Raw genomic sequence first — 15,722 nt, 5'->3', positions numbered from 1 at the left:
TGCGGGCGAAGTATGGGGACCCAGTTACCCCGGATGCCTTCCGAGTAGGTCGGGCTTCCTCGTTTATCTTGAGGAAGATTTGTGCTCATGCCCCGAGGGTACTCCCGGCGATCAGATGAAGGTTGGGGATGGGCGGGCTATCAACATTATAAAGGATAAGTGGCTGGCGGAGGATACCCTGCAGGGGCTGGCCTACCTTGATTGACCATGGATGGTTAGAGGGTCGCACAGTCAGTGACCTGTTTGTTCGGGAGGAGCGGAGGTGGGATGAGAATCTTGTTAGGAGAGTCTTTGGTGAGCAGCTTGTAGAGCGAGTCCTATCAGTGTCGATCCCAGTGGAGGAGGTGGAGGATAGGAGGGTATGGAGGCTGACTGGTTGGACGATAGTAGGTGCTCGAGATATGCTGAGGATGAGTGGGGCATTGGTGGCTCGGCAGATGGAGGGCGGCTGGATTTGGAGGCTACGTGTTCATCCTCGCGTTGCACTTTTTTTTGTGGAAGGTAGCCTAGGGTTTCCTACCCACGAGGAATGTTCTAGCGCGGCGGGGAGTGAGGATTTCTTCAGCATGTGGAGATTGTTCGGAGGTGGAGGAGACCATATACTATGTGCTGATCGAGTGCCCACGGGCCAGTCATATATGGACGAGTGCAGGGGTTCATTTTGTCCAGAGGCAGAGGTGGTCGTCCATTGAAGAGTTCCTGCTCTTTTTAGAGGAGTCGGTATCAGGTCCCGGATTGGAGGAGAGAAGCTCTCGGGCGGCCTATCTGGCCTACCACTCATGGTTGGACAGGAATGCCCGGGTCTTTGAGAGCAGCAGTACGCCCCCGGAGAGTGGTGGCAATCAGAGCTTTATTGCATGCTATAGAGTTCACCAGTGCTGCTGAGATTTTACCTTCTGGTCTGGCCAAGGAGATATGAGGCCCTCTTCCTGCTCTTGTAGCGTCCAGGTATGTGTGCGTATCTTGGGTGCCCCCACCCCCTAGCTTCCTGAAGGTGAATTTTGATGGCTGTGTGGCGAACGATGGGAGATGTGAAGGTGCAGGTTTTGTCATCAGAGATCATGAGTCCAAACTAGTGGCGGCAGACGGTCAGCGGATATTCAATGCCTCGGTGGTGTGTTATGAGATTAAAGCGGCCTGGGAGGGCATCTCTTTTGCCCGTCGGATTTTGGGTGCAGATCGGCTTATTCTCCGAGAGCGACTCGGCCATGGTGATCGACTGGATCCGGAGTCAGAGTCGTGCGGAAGAGGGTAGGCCACTTCTCGATATTCGTAGACTGCTGCAGGTGTGTATTGCCCATCACACCACACATAGTTATAGAGAAGCGAATGGAGCCGCTGATGGGTTGCCTTTTATGTGGCCCACCACTCTGGTGGCTTTGTGTGGATGGAGGATGACAAATTGCCAGCTTCTTTTTCTGTCTTATTGTTTTCTAATTTTCTTGGTCATGTCCATACATGTAGGATGTGAACCGCCGTTGCACCAAAAAAAAAAAGAAAAGAAGAGAGTATTATTGTATATAGATGCAATAAGTGTGGGGGAACCAAAAGATTGCTGCAGACCGGAGCCGAATCAACTGCGCTTAACCGATTGACCATGCAGGAACTACAAGATATCACCGACAAGCAGGCCACCTACGAGTTGGTAGATTCAAGTCCTTTTTCTTTTTTTTTTTTTCCAGTTAACCTTCCATCAGTGACAAGGCTTCCAATATTCAATCAAGTTCCTGGAACAAGCACCAAAAATAACACGCAGGACAACAATTTGCAGTCAAGCGATACAGAAGATTGAAATGATCTTGCATGCCCATTTTGTTCATCTGCGATCGCATCCATGCACACACACACACAGAGAGAGAGAGAGAGAGAGAGAGAGAGAGAGAGAGAGAGAAGAACGTGGCCAACTTTTCCACAAATAAAACAAATAGAGAAGAAATTCTCCAAGAAATTAATTGCGGTCACCATGTTTGCGAGTCCAAGGAGAATTTCCTTTGATTTAGCTTGCTTTCTTGTAATCTTGTGAGAGACGGCAAGCCTCTATTCAGTGATGCACTACTTCAAATGTCTTCTGATACAAAAGGACCTCCAGTCTACAGCATCAAATCGTTATCCATGGAACAAACGAAAAAAGGTACAACAGAGCTAATGTCATTTCTATACCCTTTCTTGGGACCCGGTGCTGTCATTTACAAATCAGTAACTGAGCATTTACTTGGGATCAAGTCCTAGGCCTTACTCTCCGGCCGCTGGAATCCGCACCATCTGAGAGCTGGGCCCATACACTCCGGTCTTTCCACCGCTGCTGCATTCCTCTTCACAACCCGCAATTATCTTCAGGAGTTCTGACTGCAGCGACGGGCAATTGTCTTTAAGACACTGGAATCCATTTGAGCGCATCACAGCTGCATGCGCAGATAATAGCACTCAGAAAGCAAATATAAAAATGATAAGGAAGAAAAACACACATCCTTGGGATTCAAACCATTCGTTTAAAAGTTCCTAATTACTTGAAATTCTTTTGCAGAATAAATTGAAATTGGCATCATCAACTAATAATAATAATTACAATAATAGTAAAAATACCTAAGGGTTTACCCAATCAAGGGAAAGCTTGAATGAATACGTCATTCCAGTAACTCCTACAAATGAGTGCCCCCAGTGTCAAAACATCTCTGATAACCAAGTTCAGAAAAAACCAAACTATGACAGCTAGAGGGAAATAAAGAAAGAGTGAGAGCGTACAGCTTGCAGCAGCAAATGACAATATCATTGCTGAGTCTCACATTTCAATTTGGAATTACGATTTTAGATTTTTGAACAATGATTATATTGCTTGTCTTTTAGGTTCAGGCCAAGAAGGGGGATGAAAGACTTTATTCCACGACACAACAATGCTGCACATGGAGGCTTATCAAAAACATCTGATAATTAAGGCATTTAGCTGTCAAAATTATATTCAATGACATTGGGCTATGAAACTGCCTGTGTTTGTAATATATAGCACCTCCAAGTGGCCTTCTATAGTGATGTACCCATCCTCTATAATAGGAACTATTGTGGCTTGCATGGTATTCTCAAACAACCTACCCTCCAAAAAATATATTTCCATCCACCATATCTACCTAATAAATATCATGAATTATTTTTCAGCACTACAGAAGCATTATTTAAAAGATAAATAAAGAAATTTATAAATAACCAAGCATATTGGTCTATTTATTTCCTCAACGATGTGCTCAAATTATATTTTCACCTTATCAGCACGATTTGCAAGTCTAGGGCTGGAAGAGTCCTGAAACAAGCTCCCAACAAAAACTTATTTATTGGAGGACACCTGAACTTTCCAATAGCTTCTAAAGTTTAAAAACTACTCTTTTTTCTGAAAAGCAGCAACTCTTTTCTTCTCTGGGGTTCTCTCCAGCTCCGTTGTTCCAACTCAAACTAATTCCACATGACACTATATATTTGCTCTGATTCTACTTTTCAAATCCAAAATTTTTAAAAGATCAGTAGAAGAACTAACCAAAAATTAAAAAACTAATGTAAGGCTTTTTTTCTGGAATCCAAATGATCTTATATACGTATCTCATTGGGGACCAGAACTTCCCTTACTTTAGAAACTGTATCTCCTGCAGGTCAAACAGCTCTTACTTCTCACCTAGAATTATATCTGTTGTCTTAAAATCCTGAACTCAAGGTACCCTTTGGCCATATATAACCCTTGGGGGAGGTCTTTAAGTTCTCCTTCCCGCACAAAAAGGATACTATATATAGACCCCCCTCCCCCATACATTACATTCTTTTAAATTTCTCTCAGCTTGTTTAAACCCTCATCTTCATCATCCAATCCTGACAGCTATTTCGGGCATATTCTGCAGCCTCTTACATGTCCGCTAAAATCCAATATTCAGCTCCTAATTTTTTTACAGAATTATAAGAACTTGATGCGAATTAGCACAGAGGTTGGCAATGAAGTGAAAATGGCATGGGCGAACATGGACAAAAGACTAAGATGCAGTCTTTCCTCAACTAAACGGCTGATAGATTCCCTTATAAAATAAAATTCATGCTTGATCATGAGTAATATTAAAAAGCCTTCGTCTGATGACATCAAGAATCACAAAAATCAAAAGCCTGGACAAAGGAGATACAATGTTTCTCTGAGAGACCATGAATTCAGCAGAAAATTGTGATTCTGCCACTACGCTACACCTGGGTGTCTCAGCCATAGTAAATCCATTATACTCACTCTTATTCATGTGTATATTTTCAGATGCCGCCTGAGTAGTACCATTGGTGCCAATTTTAGTATCGTCAGTTACTATTCCAATTAAGATTGGAGTTCTAGATTGATTGCTGCTGTTGATTTTAGTATCTTTGAGTCTATGGCCCTAAAGTCTAAGGACAAGGCATAGGGTTCATGGTGGTGATGTGAAGCTTACAAATCCTGAAAATGGAATTTTATGGTAATTTGCAGAGTTACCAAAGGATTTGCTTGTTTTCTTTAGAAAAATCCTTGTATATAGTCTCTTGGCTAGAATCTTGTTATTAAGATTTAAGATTATCAAAGCTTCGTGAATTTGATGGATTTTCTCTACACCTTCATAGTTGAAGAGTCCCACAGTCTTCCTTCCTCCCTAGTTCCACAACCCACATCTCCTCTTATCTTTCTTTTCTGTCACTCTTTACATTATTTGGTATCAAAGAACAAGGTTTTCTGCATTAAGATTCCAGCACAATGTGAGGACCAGCTTAATACGTGAAGACACTGGAGTGTCAAAAAGTAACCATAAGATTGAGCACCCAAAAGAGCATCTCCAAATCTCTCTTATCTAATTTTCACTTCCTAGTGTTGCATCAACTAAGATTGTTAGCCTTCAAATCCAAATTAATTAAGGATTCTCTTCCTAACAGTCCTTCAGCTTCACAATCTCTATTTGCATATAACTCATGCTCCTGTTTTTTATGCATTGAATCAAAAATTATTAAGCTATTGAAAGTTAAAGATCAAGTGGGGAACATAGATTTCATCAAACCTTTTATACTTTCCCCAGTGGGTCCGAGCATGACTAAGAATTAAAAAAAAAATCACCACCAATAGCTGAAGGCTGCATTAAATATTGCTAGAGTTTGGCATATGAAATGCACATAAGAATTATGATGGAGTCCTACAATAATTGCAAGACATGATTTTGGAAGCTACACTTTCTTTGTTTCTATCCCTAAGGAAACAAACAGTGTCATGACAAGGACTACGACTTCTGGCTTGTCATGGGCCTAGGCCAAGGGTCAACCCTTAGCCCTTATCTCCTCAATGAAAAATTGGTACGCAAACTGGGGTATTGTGGTACAAATTATTGATTGAAAATATAATCCTTGATCAATGTAACTAGTATAAGTTTGAGTGTCAAGTTGGAATGGAGGAAAAACTATAGAAGAAAAGGAACCAAAAAGTTGGATAAGTTTGGCATGAAAAAAATGAATTAACTTCATTCTAACATGGTGGGCAACACAAACACAAAAACATGATTTACTTTGCCACCATGAATAATCAAAAAAACATGGAGAGGTACATGTCTAAAAGAACAGTGAAGTATATTCATTATGTCATTATGAAGTAAACCTTTGTATGACAAAAAAGGTTACAAGAAATGTTTTGTGGATAGTTACACAATAAAACCTAAAGACATGTGACGAGTTTCACAAGAAACGAGAATGAGGTATGCATGCAGCAGAATTGAGCATGGAATTAGAAAGAGAAAGTAGTAGGAATTATGAATGAGAAATTGGTAAAGCAAGTAAAAATAATTTAGGCATATGCAAAGAGCAATAAAGGAGGCTTCAGTTCAGCAAGAGGATTGGATTTGTCTTGAAGGACCATAACAAGGAGAAGCTCCAATGAATAAGGATTGTAATGTATCTTTTAGGGCTTTAAGAAAACCTACCTTAGATTAGGATGCAATCCTTAATAGAATTCATTGTGCAGAATGATTCATAATTATTTGCATAGTTGAGTCAACTTTTGTTCTAGGGACTGTCATTTACTGAAAATGGCTTATTACCCTGGTATGACAAAAAAAAAATCATGCTATTACCTTTATCATCATCCTCAACACATCCCTCAATTCCAAAAATCCTAAAAATAAGGATACATGATCAAACCAAGTAATTGTATCCGTTCATGGCTCCCATTGGCCAGTGCATTTAAAAATGTCCTAAATTCATCCTTAATATCAGGCTCCAAGGATCTGCACCTCTTCCGTAGAACCTTAGGTAGGTCTAACGCATAATTCATGTGCTTACTAGGTATGCTAAACATCCAAATCATACATGATATATTTTGTAATAGTTGGTTAGACCATATTAACAAAAGTAGTGTTTCTCAAGGCCCTCCAAGCGCTTGCTTAGGTGCTTAAGCAAGATGGCGAAAGTACTAAGCACTTCAACAATCCCAAGGCAATGCAGGTTTACTGAGCAATGCCCACACAAGCGCCACAGACAAAGTGCAAAGCATCCGGGTGAGTGCCGATTGTTCTCAAAGGCCCTCCAAGCGCTTGCCTAGGTGCTTAAGCAAAATGAGGAGAGTAATAAGCACTTCAACAATCCAAAGGCGAGGCAGGTTTACTGAGGCAATGCCTACACAAGCACCAAAGATAAAGCAAGAAGCATCCAGATGACTGCCTCCCAATGTCTAGCACTGCTCTTCTCATCCATTTTTTATCCATTTTTTAAAGGCCTTTTAGCTTTGTTCTGATGTCGATTTTGCTCCATTGGAGTCATTATAAATAAAGGCCTACTTCAAGATGTTTAGTGGTTTACTCTCTTGTGGTATGTTTTACTCATAATCAGGTGCTGGTACGGGAACAGATGTCTCCAGGGCGAAAAAGAATATGGCGATGTATATAAAGGTGTTGGAGTAAGTTTCCAAAGAGTCTCTAAGCCGATGTGATACCCTACATAGAAGTTCGAGCTACCATGGATCAAACTCAAGATGATATATTCATCCCATCTAAGAAAAGCAAAAAGCTTTTCTATATAGAAAATTTTTCATCCAACATGATTCTAAACATTAGGGTTCACTTTAGGACAATGATATGAACACAATTTTAATTTCATAATTGGATGAATAAATGAAAAGAACATGATTAATATAATTTATAGTCATATTCCCCATCTTCAACTTAAGTGTCAACCAACAATGGTGGATCAGGTCTGGCAATTTACAAGTATCTGATGTTTCTTACAAGCTTTGTGTACAAGATTGCAACAACTTACCTGAACAAAGAATTGACTCAAATTCTACAGCTACATGATCTTGATCTTCAACCCATCTCAGACATTAAAGTTCTTATGTTCTTTACATCACTTTCTTTTGCTCCACTTATTACAATTTAACACTCTAGTTATTGCATTCCAGTTCCATGCCAGGCTCGTTGCTTAGGACACATACATATTAACCAATTACAACTTAGGGCATGGCAAAAATCCGGGTCCTAGACAGATACAGGTTGAACAGTGGCCGAAACAAGAAGTATTTATAGTCTTAGCCTAATTTTGGACAACAAACACTCAAAACTGACACTGGTTCCATCTGGCTGATCTAGATGCAGGAAATCCAAACCTATGCAGTGATGGGAGGTTAATGTATGGGGCTAGCCGACAGGTTGGTTTCACGCGTGTGTTTATATGAGAGGAAAAGCTTAGGGGTATGGTCACATTGCTGCAATTAAGGAAAAATCAAACCTCAAAAAGTATTAGTTAACTATTCCTTTAATAAATATATACATGAGTATGAAGGCAAAAATGGTAAGTACCTGGGAAGGTTTTCTGCAGCAAATTTAAGACAAGCAGCCTTGAGTTCCATAGCATGATACGATCAGCCAATGAAAGGTGCTAGCAACTGAATCCACAGACATATCCTTGCACAGATAAGACTCGCACATCAATCGAAGCCTTTCCAAGCCATACTTATCTGCTGCAGCTAACAATTTTCCAGCCAAAGTATCAGACATGGAAGATTCAGGAGAACTTGATGCGACCAATGCATCATCTTCAATAAACGTATCTCTATATATGAGTGGAGCATCGCCTGGCACAGACAGAGCAAAACAAATTATTGTCTGAAAAAAAAGGAAGGCACATCAACTGTTAGACGGATAGAACTCCTCACCTCAAAAACCTTGGGCTCCATATCTGTCACAACAATCTCACTCTCTTCACATCCAACTCATCAAAAACTGAGCTCTAAACATGGGGGATCGAGCAGCTAACACCAACTTATGAGCATGAAATTCTCGCCAGCAACATCAAAACAACATCAGATCCTTCCTGCTTATCCAGAAGCATACCAAAATGCATTCCTATATCAGATTCTGGAACCTGTATCGAGTGTAATCTGGGTGAATCCATAACTGACACGGCACAACACCACACGGTGCACATTGAACTTTCAAGCAATCATCTTTGAGGTACACTGATGTTTCAAGTGCAAGTTCGTCCGAAAAAGCGCTTATAACCCCCTTGAAAAGAGAACATATAGACCAACATTGTCAAAGGCTGGTACTTACTCCAGGAAGGAAGGATATAAATGCATCTTCAAGTTCCTTAATAACAATCTATAAAGAAAAGCATGTGCAGAACGGAATCTGCACGATGCGAACATGATCCATCGCACTATTCATCTTGGCACGAATTTTTTATAAATCCAGTTAATAACAATAATCAAATCCATACCTCTTCTTAGATGTATAATATTCAAACTCCACCAAAAAATAAAACACACAACATAAAATCGTTCACACTTTTCATGATAATTTAAAGAAAACAAAATGTTTCCCTTTGGCCATTGGAGGAGCCGCAAGGTTGTGAAACCTAACAAAAAAGATAAATGTTTCCCTCGACCATGGAGGATGCCCAGAGGGCTACGAAACAGTCAGCTTGACCAGCAATTCAACCTCTCTGTTCTGCTCTCTCTCTCTCTCTCTCTCTCTCTCTCTCTCTCTCTCTCTGTGTGTGTGTGTGTGTGTTTTGGGGGGTCATAACTTTTAAAGCTACAATTAATGAATCAAAATCAGTGAATTTAGAAGGCATACGCCTAGACTACTTCTTATACCAATATTTAACTGTTCTTTCCCCTGATTTCCATCTCCATCAAGCCAGCCATTCCTCTTATTTTTCTTCTTCTTCCTCTTGTTCATAATTATATTTAACTCTTTTCCCCTATTTTCCATGTCCATCAATCGAGCCATTCCTCTACTGCCGGTTCCTTTTGGTTTTTCCATTCCTCCCACCGATCCCTTGCTCTTTCCTCTCCTTCTCCTTCATTCTTCTTTCTTATTCATTTGGGAAAACTACAGTGACAACCCTTCAAGTTTGGACAATTCCCAAAGACACCCCCTCTTTCTATAAAAATTTTCAAATTGGCCTTCAAGTTTCCAAATCGTTCCAAAGTGGTCAAACCGTTCATCTCCATTAACAAAGTGATGTCACGTGACAATCACATAATATCATAAATCTACCAGTTGACCAAAATACCCTTGTTATCAATATTTTGGAGGTAGAGTCCTAGTTTAAGGAACATATGGGAAACAAGTTGTTTCTTTCACACAAAAGGACTCCCCTTCCTTCGCGCGAATCCACCATTGATCACCCAACAACAGGTTTACATGAGGTGTGGTCTGACCACACCAACACCATTGATGCAGGGCTTAGTGGAAGGTAGAATTTCGGCTATTGGGCTCTTTGAAGTCCCAAATACTCTCCAATCCCTTAAACGTCTTCGATCAACTAGAGTTCTAACCTCCCCAATTTTTAAAATATTTGCCTCCCAACAGCTCCATGCCTCCCCACTCACTTGTTCCGGTAGCCAGTCGTCGATCTGCCTCTATGCATTCATCTCTTCCCCCCTCCTCTTCTCCCAAGACACCAGATCTTCCCTTGTACAGGTCATCTCTAGCACGGCAGCTGCTTGACGCCATCTCCAACCTCTAGCCGTGAAGTCTACCTCGTATAGACCCCATCCCATTCAGGTAGAGCAACCCCTAGTGCCACTCCTTCCGCAGCTCGAGCTTCTAGTTCTCGTTATAGAGCAAAAGATGACACTGCATCACGCCCATGGGCGTGTTTGGCGTCCCACCGCCAAGCTTCCCGAGAGTTGCTGAGCCTGTTCGGTCATACACATTGTATATATTCACCCCGATCTAGTCTAGATCGTCGGCGTTGGGCCACCTGATCTCGATGATGGCCAGTTGAACTCCGCCAACCCTAGCTTCACAATGGCTTACCATACGGAGTCCACATATAGTTGAGTAATTGGTGTAGGTGAGATTGGTTCTGGGATTGAGATATTGTGGCAAAATTGGCTTGGAAGAGCGTGAATTTGAAGGAGATGGGGGATTGGAGGCTTGGGAGAGTAGGAGTCGACGTTCATGAAAGTAGGAGCAAGTGCAGTGCCCTAGCATGTCTACTATAAGTGAAATTGAAAGACTAAACTTCAATCGGGTTTGAGACAGCCTATTTTTTGGCCCAAATGGTTATTCGAGCCTGCCCAATCAGGTTAGGGTCAGGCCTGGTCTTGGGCTTGGGTCAGGCTCAGGCCTGAATTTTTAAAAATTTTCAATCTAAGCCCGACCCAAAGACCAAAAATTGAGCTGAGCTCGAGTAGGGTGTGGCCTAGCCTAGCCCGGCCCGGTCCGTCATGTTTCTAGCCTACCTATCATAATCCGTCACTAGCATCAATCGCCGATCATGGCCATGACAACTACAGCAACCCATCACCGCCGCAGAAATCCTAGCCCTACTCCTTACTGTAGCCCCCTCTGCAAAGGACTCCTTCACATGCGATGGCGGTAGATGGTGGTAGGGGTGCTAGGGTTAGGGTTTTGGTCGCGGCTTTCTTTTTTCTTTTCTTGCTTTTCTTTTTTATTTGCCTGCTTCATTTTGGATCAATGGTGCCAGCCCTCTTCGCTTCGTTGACTCCGCCTCCAACAAGGAGGCCAAACTAAGGAGCTGGCCTTAGATCTGCCAACAAGGGAGGTGGATGATGCTTGAATGCCACACGGGAGGAGGTTTTTGCTTAGAGGACACAAGTGGGAGAGCGAGAGAAGGGAAGGCCGCGATGGTCCACTAGAATCTATCCTAGAATTTGCTGAGATGGAACAAAGGAAATTCTATAGAGACTAGAGTGAGGGAATAATGTATGAGTTTAAAGAGGACGGTATGAGTAATATAAATTGACAGATCCTCTTCTCTCAACGGCTTTATTGCAGCCCTCACACCATCCGTATCTTTCCTTTTCTCTTCCTCTCCCTTTCTTCTTCATCTTTCTCTTTTCTCTTATTCTTCTTTTCTTCTCCTCTCTTCTCTTTCTCTCTCTTCGAGTGAGAAGGTGAGTTGTCGGAGGATCGAATGAATGTTGGATAATCACCGGAAGATCGAAACGAAATGGTTGAAATTGGAGGTAGTTTGTGAAGATTTGCGCGGGCATTGTGCGGAGAGATCTCGGATATTATACAGGACTAAGAAATCCAAATAATACCTTTTAGGTACCTTTTTGGTAAGATCATATTGTTACAAATGGTATCAGAGAGAATCCTCCCCGACCTATGTAGAGTAGAGAACACAGCATGGGTCCATATGGGTTGACCCGGACCTAATCGAGGTGTTTGTGATTGGTTTGAATATATGTAAACTCGTAGCCTGGCGAGGATGCTGAGGCTTAAATAGAAAAGTATATGAGGATCCATGCAAGTATGTTTTAATCCACATCAGTTATTAGCTAAGAAATTTTGGGTATTATATAGGACTAAGAAACCAATAATATCTTGCAGCTAGTCTTTTTTGGTGACAGTCTGGATTGTTACATAGTGGAAAAGACATTCGAAACTGGCTGAAGATGGTAAAAGCATTTTGGTATTTGAAATGGCAGGCTAACGACAATGGCTGGTTTGACACGTCAAAGGACCACTTTAGAATGATTTGGAACTTTGATGGGCCAGCTTGATAATTTTAAAAATGAGGTGTCTTTGTAATTTTTCTATTCTTTTTCTTCTGCTAGATTCCTCTTGTAGATCCTTGTCTTCCTATTTCCTATTTTCTTATTATTCTTACTTTTTTTCCCTTTCTTTCTGCAGCTTCCCTTTTTTTCTTTTTTTTCCTGCATATGTATATGTACATTATGTATGTATGTATGCATACGTATAGCACATATTGTGTAGGTATACGTATACGTACATATATGTGTATGTATACGTATACGCCATATATGTGTATGTATACGTATAACGCACATATATTGTGTATGTATATGTATATGCATAGACACATATACATATATGTATATATGTAAGCTTATACAAAAACTTAAGGATGCATATTTGAAAGTTGCAGGGCTTTCCTCCTTAAGCAGGTGCCTGATCTCTTAGGCAACACCTAGGCCGTACGGGGGCCATCGACTAGCCCTGCCTTGGCCTTTTGACAACCTTGATCTAAATTTAGCCCATCTGACACATGTATTCACCCATAATATTTTAATATGTTCCAATTATCCATTATCCAGTTAAGGTAATACAACTTTTGAGAGTGACATGATAAGGCATGATAACAAGCTAATCATATATCTTTACTGCTTGAAAGCAGGAAAAAAGGTCTTGATATTGTTCCACTTGGATCCATATAAAGTATGTAGCGAAATTTTGCATGCACAATCAGCAGATATACAAAATGTTTCCTCAAGCATGTAGAGGATGCTAGATGACCAGAGGCAGTCAGCATGACTCAAAATCTGACTACTACTTTTCTTTGGGAAAAAGAATTAGTGCTTGTCAAAGCTGTGATTAATGGATCAAAACTTGGTCTAATAAATGCATGCATGCATTTCTTTAGTGCCATTATACTACTATGCCTTTAATCCACAACTGTTACAATTTCTAATTGTTGAAATAAGATACAGTAAGAAGCTAATCAAATATTTTACAGCATAAAATAGGGCATCTGTGCTTCCATTTAGTCTCCTAAAACTTCAAATCTGCGACTTAGAATATAAATACCCATGCCAATGCAAGAAGTTACCTCTTGCAATTATAACCATTATCAGAGGAATGTTTGCATCTTGTTCAATAATAAAACAGTATCAGAGAAGGTTATCATTGACTTTGAAATGCATAAGTCCACATCATTTTCTTTGAATTAGATAAACCACTTCATCCTTCCTTGCAAGACCACATGTCCTCCAGGTTTTCAGCCAAATATTTAAGATGCCCGGAAGATCAGCATTCAAATGTGTTCAGTATCTAACTCTTAGCCAACAATGGAATTCCATCAGGAAGGAGTTCATGCTCTTATGGTGTCTTGAATATATTCCTAATGTGACTAAAGGGTCATCAGAAAGCTGAGCATCAGAACTAACTCAAGAACTGAAAGAACTCGGTATTTTATTCATCCATTCAGCATAATTCAAACAAAATATTATTTATTAAAAAAATAAAAGAAAAGAGGTCAAATGCCAAACAAATTACAACAATAAAGAACATGACCATGAAATGCAAAGAGATAACAAAGCTAAATATCAACAGCAATTCACAACATAGTCTTCAACTCATGATCTAAACCAGAATCCCTCAACCTACGTTCCCGGCAATCCTGGAAATTGAATCATACCAAGATATTCTTAATGTATAAGAAAAACCTAAATTATTTGAACGAAAAACGAGAAAAATTTCTCGAACCCTTACCACATGCTCCCCCGGTACTTGAGGGTATACGGTCCGCTCTCCAGCGACCGATCGAAGTGGCTGTGGACCTTGTGCTTCCCCTTCCCGCTCTGGTCCACGAGGGTCAGCTCGAAGAGGGCTTCTCACGTCGTGCCTTCGCTCCCAAGCGATGAAGACCGAGACATAAGTCGAATTGTCCTCGGATTCTTCCCATCGGGGTAGAAGTAGATCGCCCACTGGAACCCTCCCACCGTGAACGTATCGCTGGCGATGTGCTTCCCCACCCCATCCCCTTGGCCAGGGAGTACCCCTGAATCACGAACTTGTGGGACCCGTTCATGGTCTGCGTCACCGACCGGGAGCTCGTCGGCGAGATAGCGAGCTCCTCTCCGGCGGAACGACGATCTCCGGCATCATTCGCACCAAGAATCGCTTCTCATGAAAGGATCTGGAGCGGTAAAGCGGAAGCCCGATGGCGGAGGGCAGGGGCGCTGGCGGGGAGGGACCTAGGGTTCCGCCTCGGCCCGGCGGCGGAGGAACGGGATCGGAGGCAGGGGTGGGGATCCGACAGGGATTTGGAGGATCAGAGGAGATCGCCTGCGCGGATCGATTCGCTCGAGGAGATCTGGGGTTAGGCTGCCTCTCTCTCGTTCTGGAGTCCTCGGGTTCCCGTGTACGCTCTCGCGTTAAATTAGAAAAAAAAGAACAGGAAGAGTAAGAAGAAGACGGGGGAGATATTTTTTACATGGAAACGGTTTTTTTTTTTTTTTTTTGAAACTCGAAGACAGAAACAAGTAACGCTACGAGGCCCAAATCCTTTACCAAATGTCGATTAAAGATTATGGTTGACACGTGGCATTATAAAAATGGGTAACTTTGCTATTTTCTGGTGGTTGCACGCAGACCGCACTGATTGCCACGTTGAAAGCAGTGGTGCATCTTACCAAAAAAAAAAAAAAAAACAGTGGTGCGACAGTTTGGTAACTCTTTTGGGCCTCGTAGTCTTTATAAGAAAAATGAAATATGAAATATTGCTGATATTTTTACGCCCCTTGCGCGCGTGACGTGGGTTTTTATTTCTTCCTAAGGAAGCGTGGCATTAAGAGAGAACGGGTGTAAATATATCAATTATTTTGGGGAGCAGCGGACCCGGTCTGAATTGGTTTGGAGATTACGACTGGACCAACCCGGGTCTGATTTAATAATATAAGCTATTTTTTGGTCTAGTAATTCGCACTCAGTTCGAGTTGACAACAAACTCTAAATCGAAATCTTGGTAGACCAACAAAGACCAGAAAGGGTTCGAAGGGGCTAGAGTAGCAAAAATTAGATTATAAGGACAAGTCTATGTTAAAATAATCTACATTTAGTATTTCATCTAAATTGGCCAAAGAAGAACGAAATTTAACAAAAGATTTTAGATTTTAGATTAATATGAGAAAAGAAAGGAATCTCCGAGATTTAGTCATTTAGAAGCACATATCTGACTAAATAATATATAAGTATGCTATGATAAATTTTACTGAAAATTTCTCGAGTCCCTTAACATTCCGCCATAGCGCAAAACATTACTAACAATTTTATGCAACTTCACTAACATAAAAAGAAAAAAATGATTGGCTAATTATATAGGGATTTTTGTTTTCAGAAAGAGGATCAACTTCATTCAGACTTAGTCCGGCTGCTGATGGCTAATGCATTTGGAGTGATGTATGTAGGGCGATAGATATAAGTTTTTTATAGTTATGATTGTTGTTTTCCTTATCTGTAATACACTATCTTGCTTTCAAAATCTCTATCTTGCTTTAAGTATCTTGCTTTGAGAATCGTCTCCTTCATTGTTGTGTCCCCGCCCGCCCCCCCCCCCAAAAAAATCAATGCTATAGAAAAGACAAATATAAAAAAATCTTAAAAATGGCTTTAAGTGTGTAATATGCTATCCATTAGTTTCTATTTGTTCATGCCTAATGTTACCAACAATATTCCGCTACTTTCTAAAATGCCTAACAAAGC

The 15,722-nt window shown here is 41.1% G+C and overlaps 1 protein-coding gene and 1 long non-coding RNA gene across 2 annotated transcripts; both read right to left on the bottom strand.

Annotated features, from left to right (window-relative positions):
• Positions 1–1,916: 1,916 nt before the first annotated feature.
• On the bottom strand, positions 1,917–7,802 carry LOC120106070. The gene is made up of 2 exons (XR_005508299.1): positions 2,584–7,802; positions 1,917–2,402 (listed from the first exon to the last, which is right to left on the bottom strand). It is a non-coding gene; the product is annotated as an uncharacterized LOC120106070 (long non-coding RNA).
• Positions 7,803–7,825: 23 nt separating this feature from the next.
• LOC103722809 (BTB/POZ and MATH domain-containing protein 4) lies at positions 7,826–14,419 on the bottom strand (the record flags this gene model as incomplete). The annotated part of the gene is given in 10 exon segments (XM_008813500.4): positions 7,826–7,886; positions 7,888–8,077; positions 8,080–8,089; positions 8,171–8,228; positions 8,230–8,287; positions 8,290–8,313; positions 8,316–8,418; positions 8,421–8,489; positions 8,491–8,518; positions 13,731–14,419. Coding segments are annotated over 10 exon segments (606 nt in total), but the record flags the coding sequence as incomplete, so codon positions are not given.
• Between the last annotated feature and the right edge of the window lie 1,303 nt (positions 14,420–15,722).

The sequence above is a fragment of the Phoenix dactylifera genome, unplaced genomic scaffold (genome assembly GCF_009389715.1).
Source record: "Phoenix dactylifera cultivar Barhee BC4 unplaced genomic scaffold, palm_55x_up_171113_PBpolish2nd_filt_p 000447F, whole genome shotgun sequence".
Lineage (NCBI taxonomy): Eukaryota > Viridiplantae > Streptophyta > Magnoliopsida > Arecales > Arecaceae > Phoenix > Phoenix dactylifera.
The sequence above is the reverse complement of the archived record's forward strand: the minus strand, read 5'-3'. Positions and strand labels throughout refer to the sequence as shown.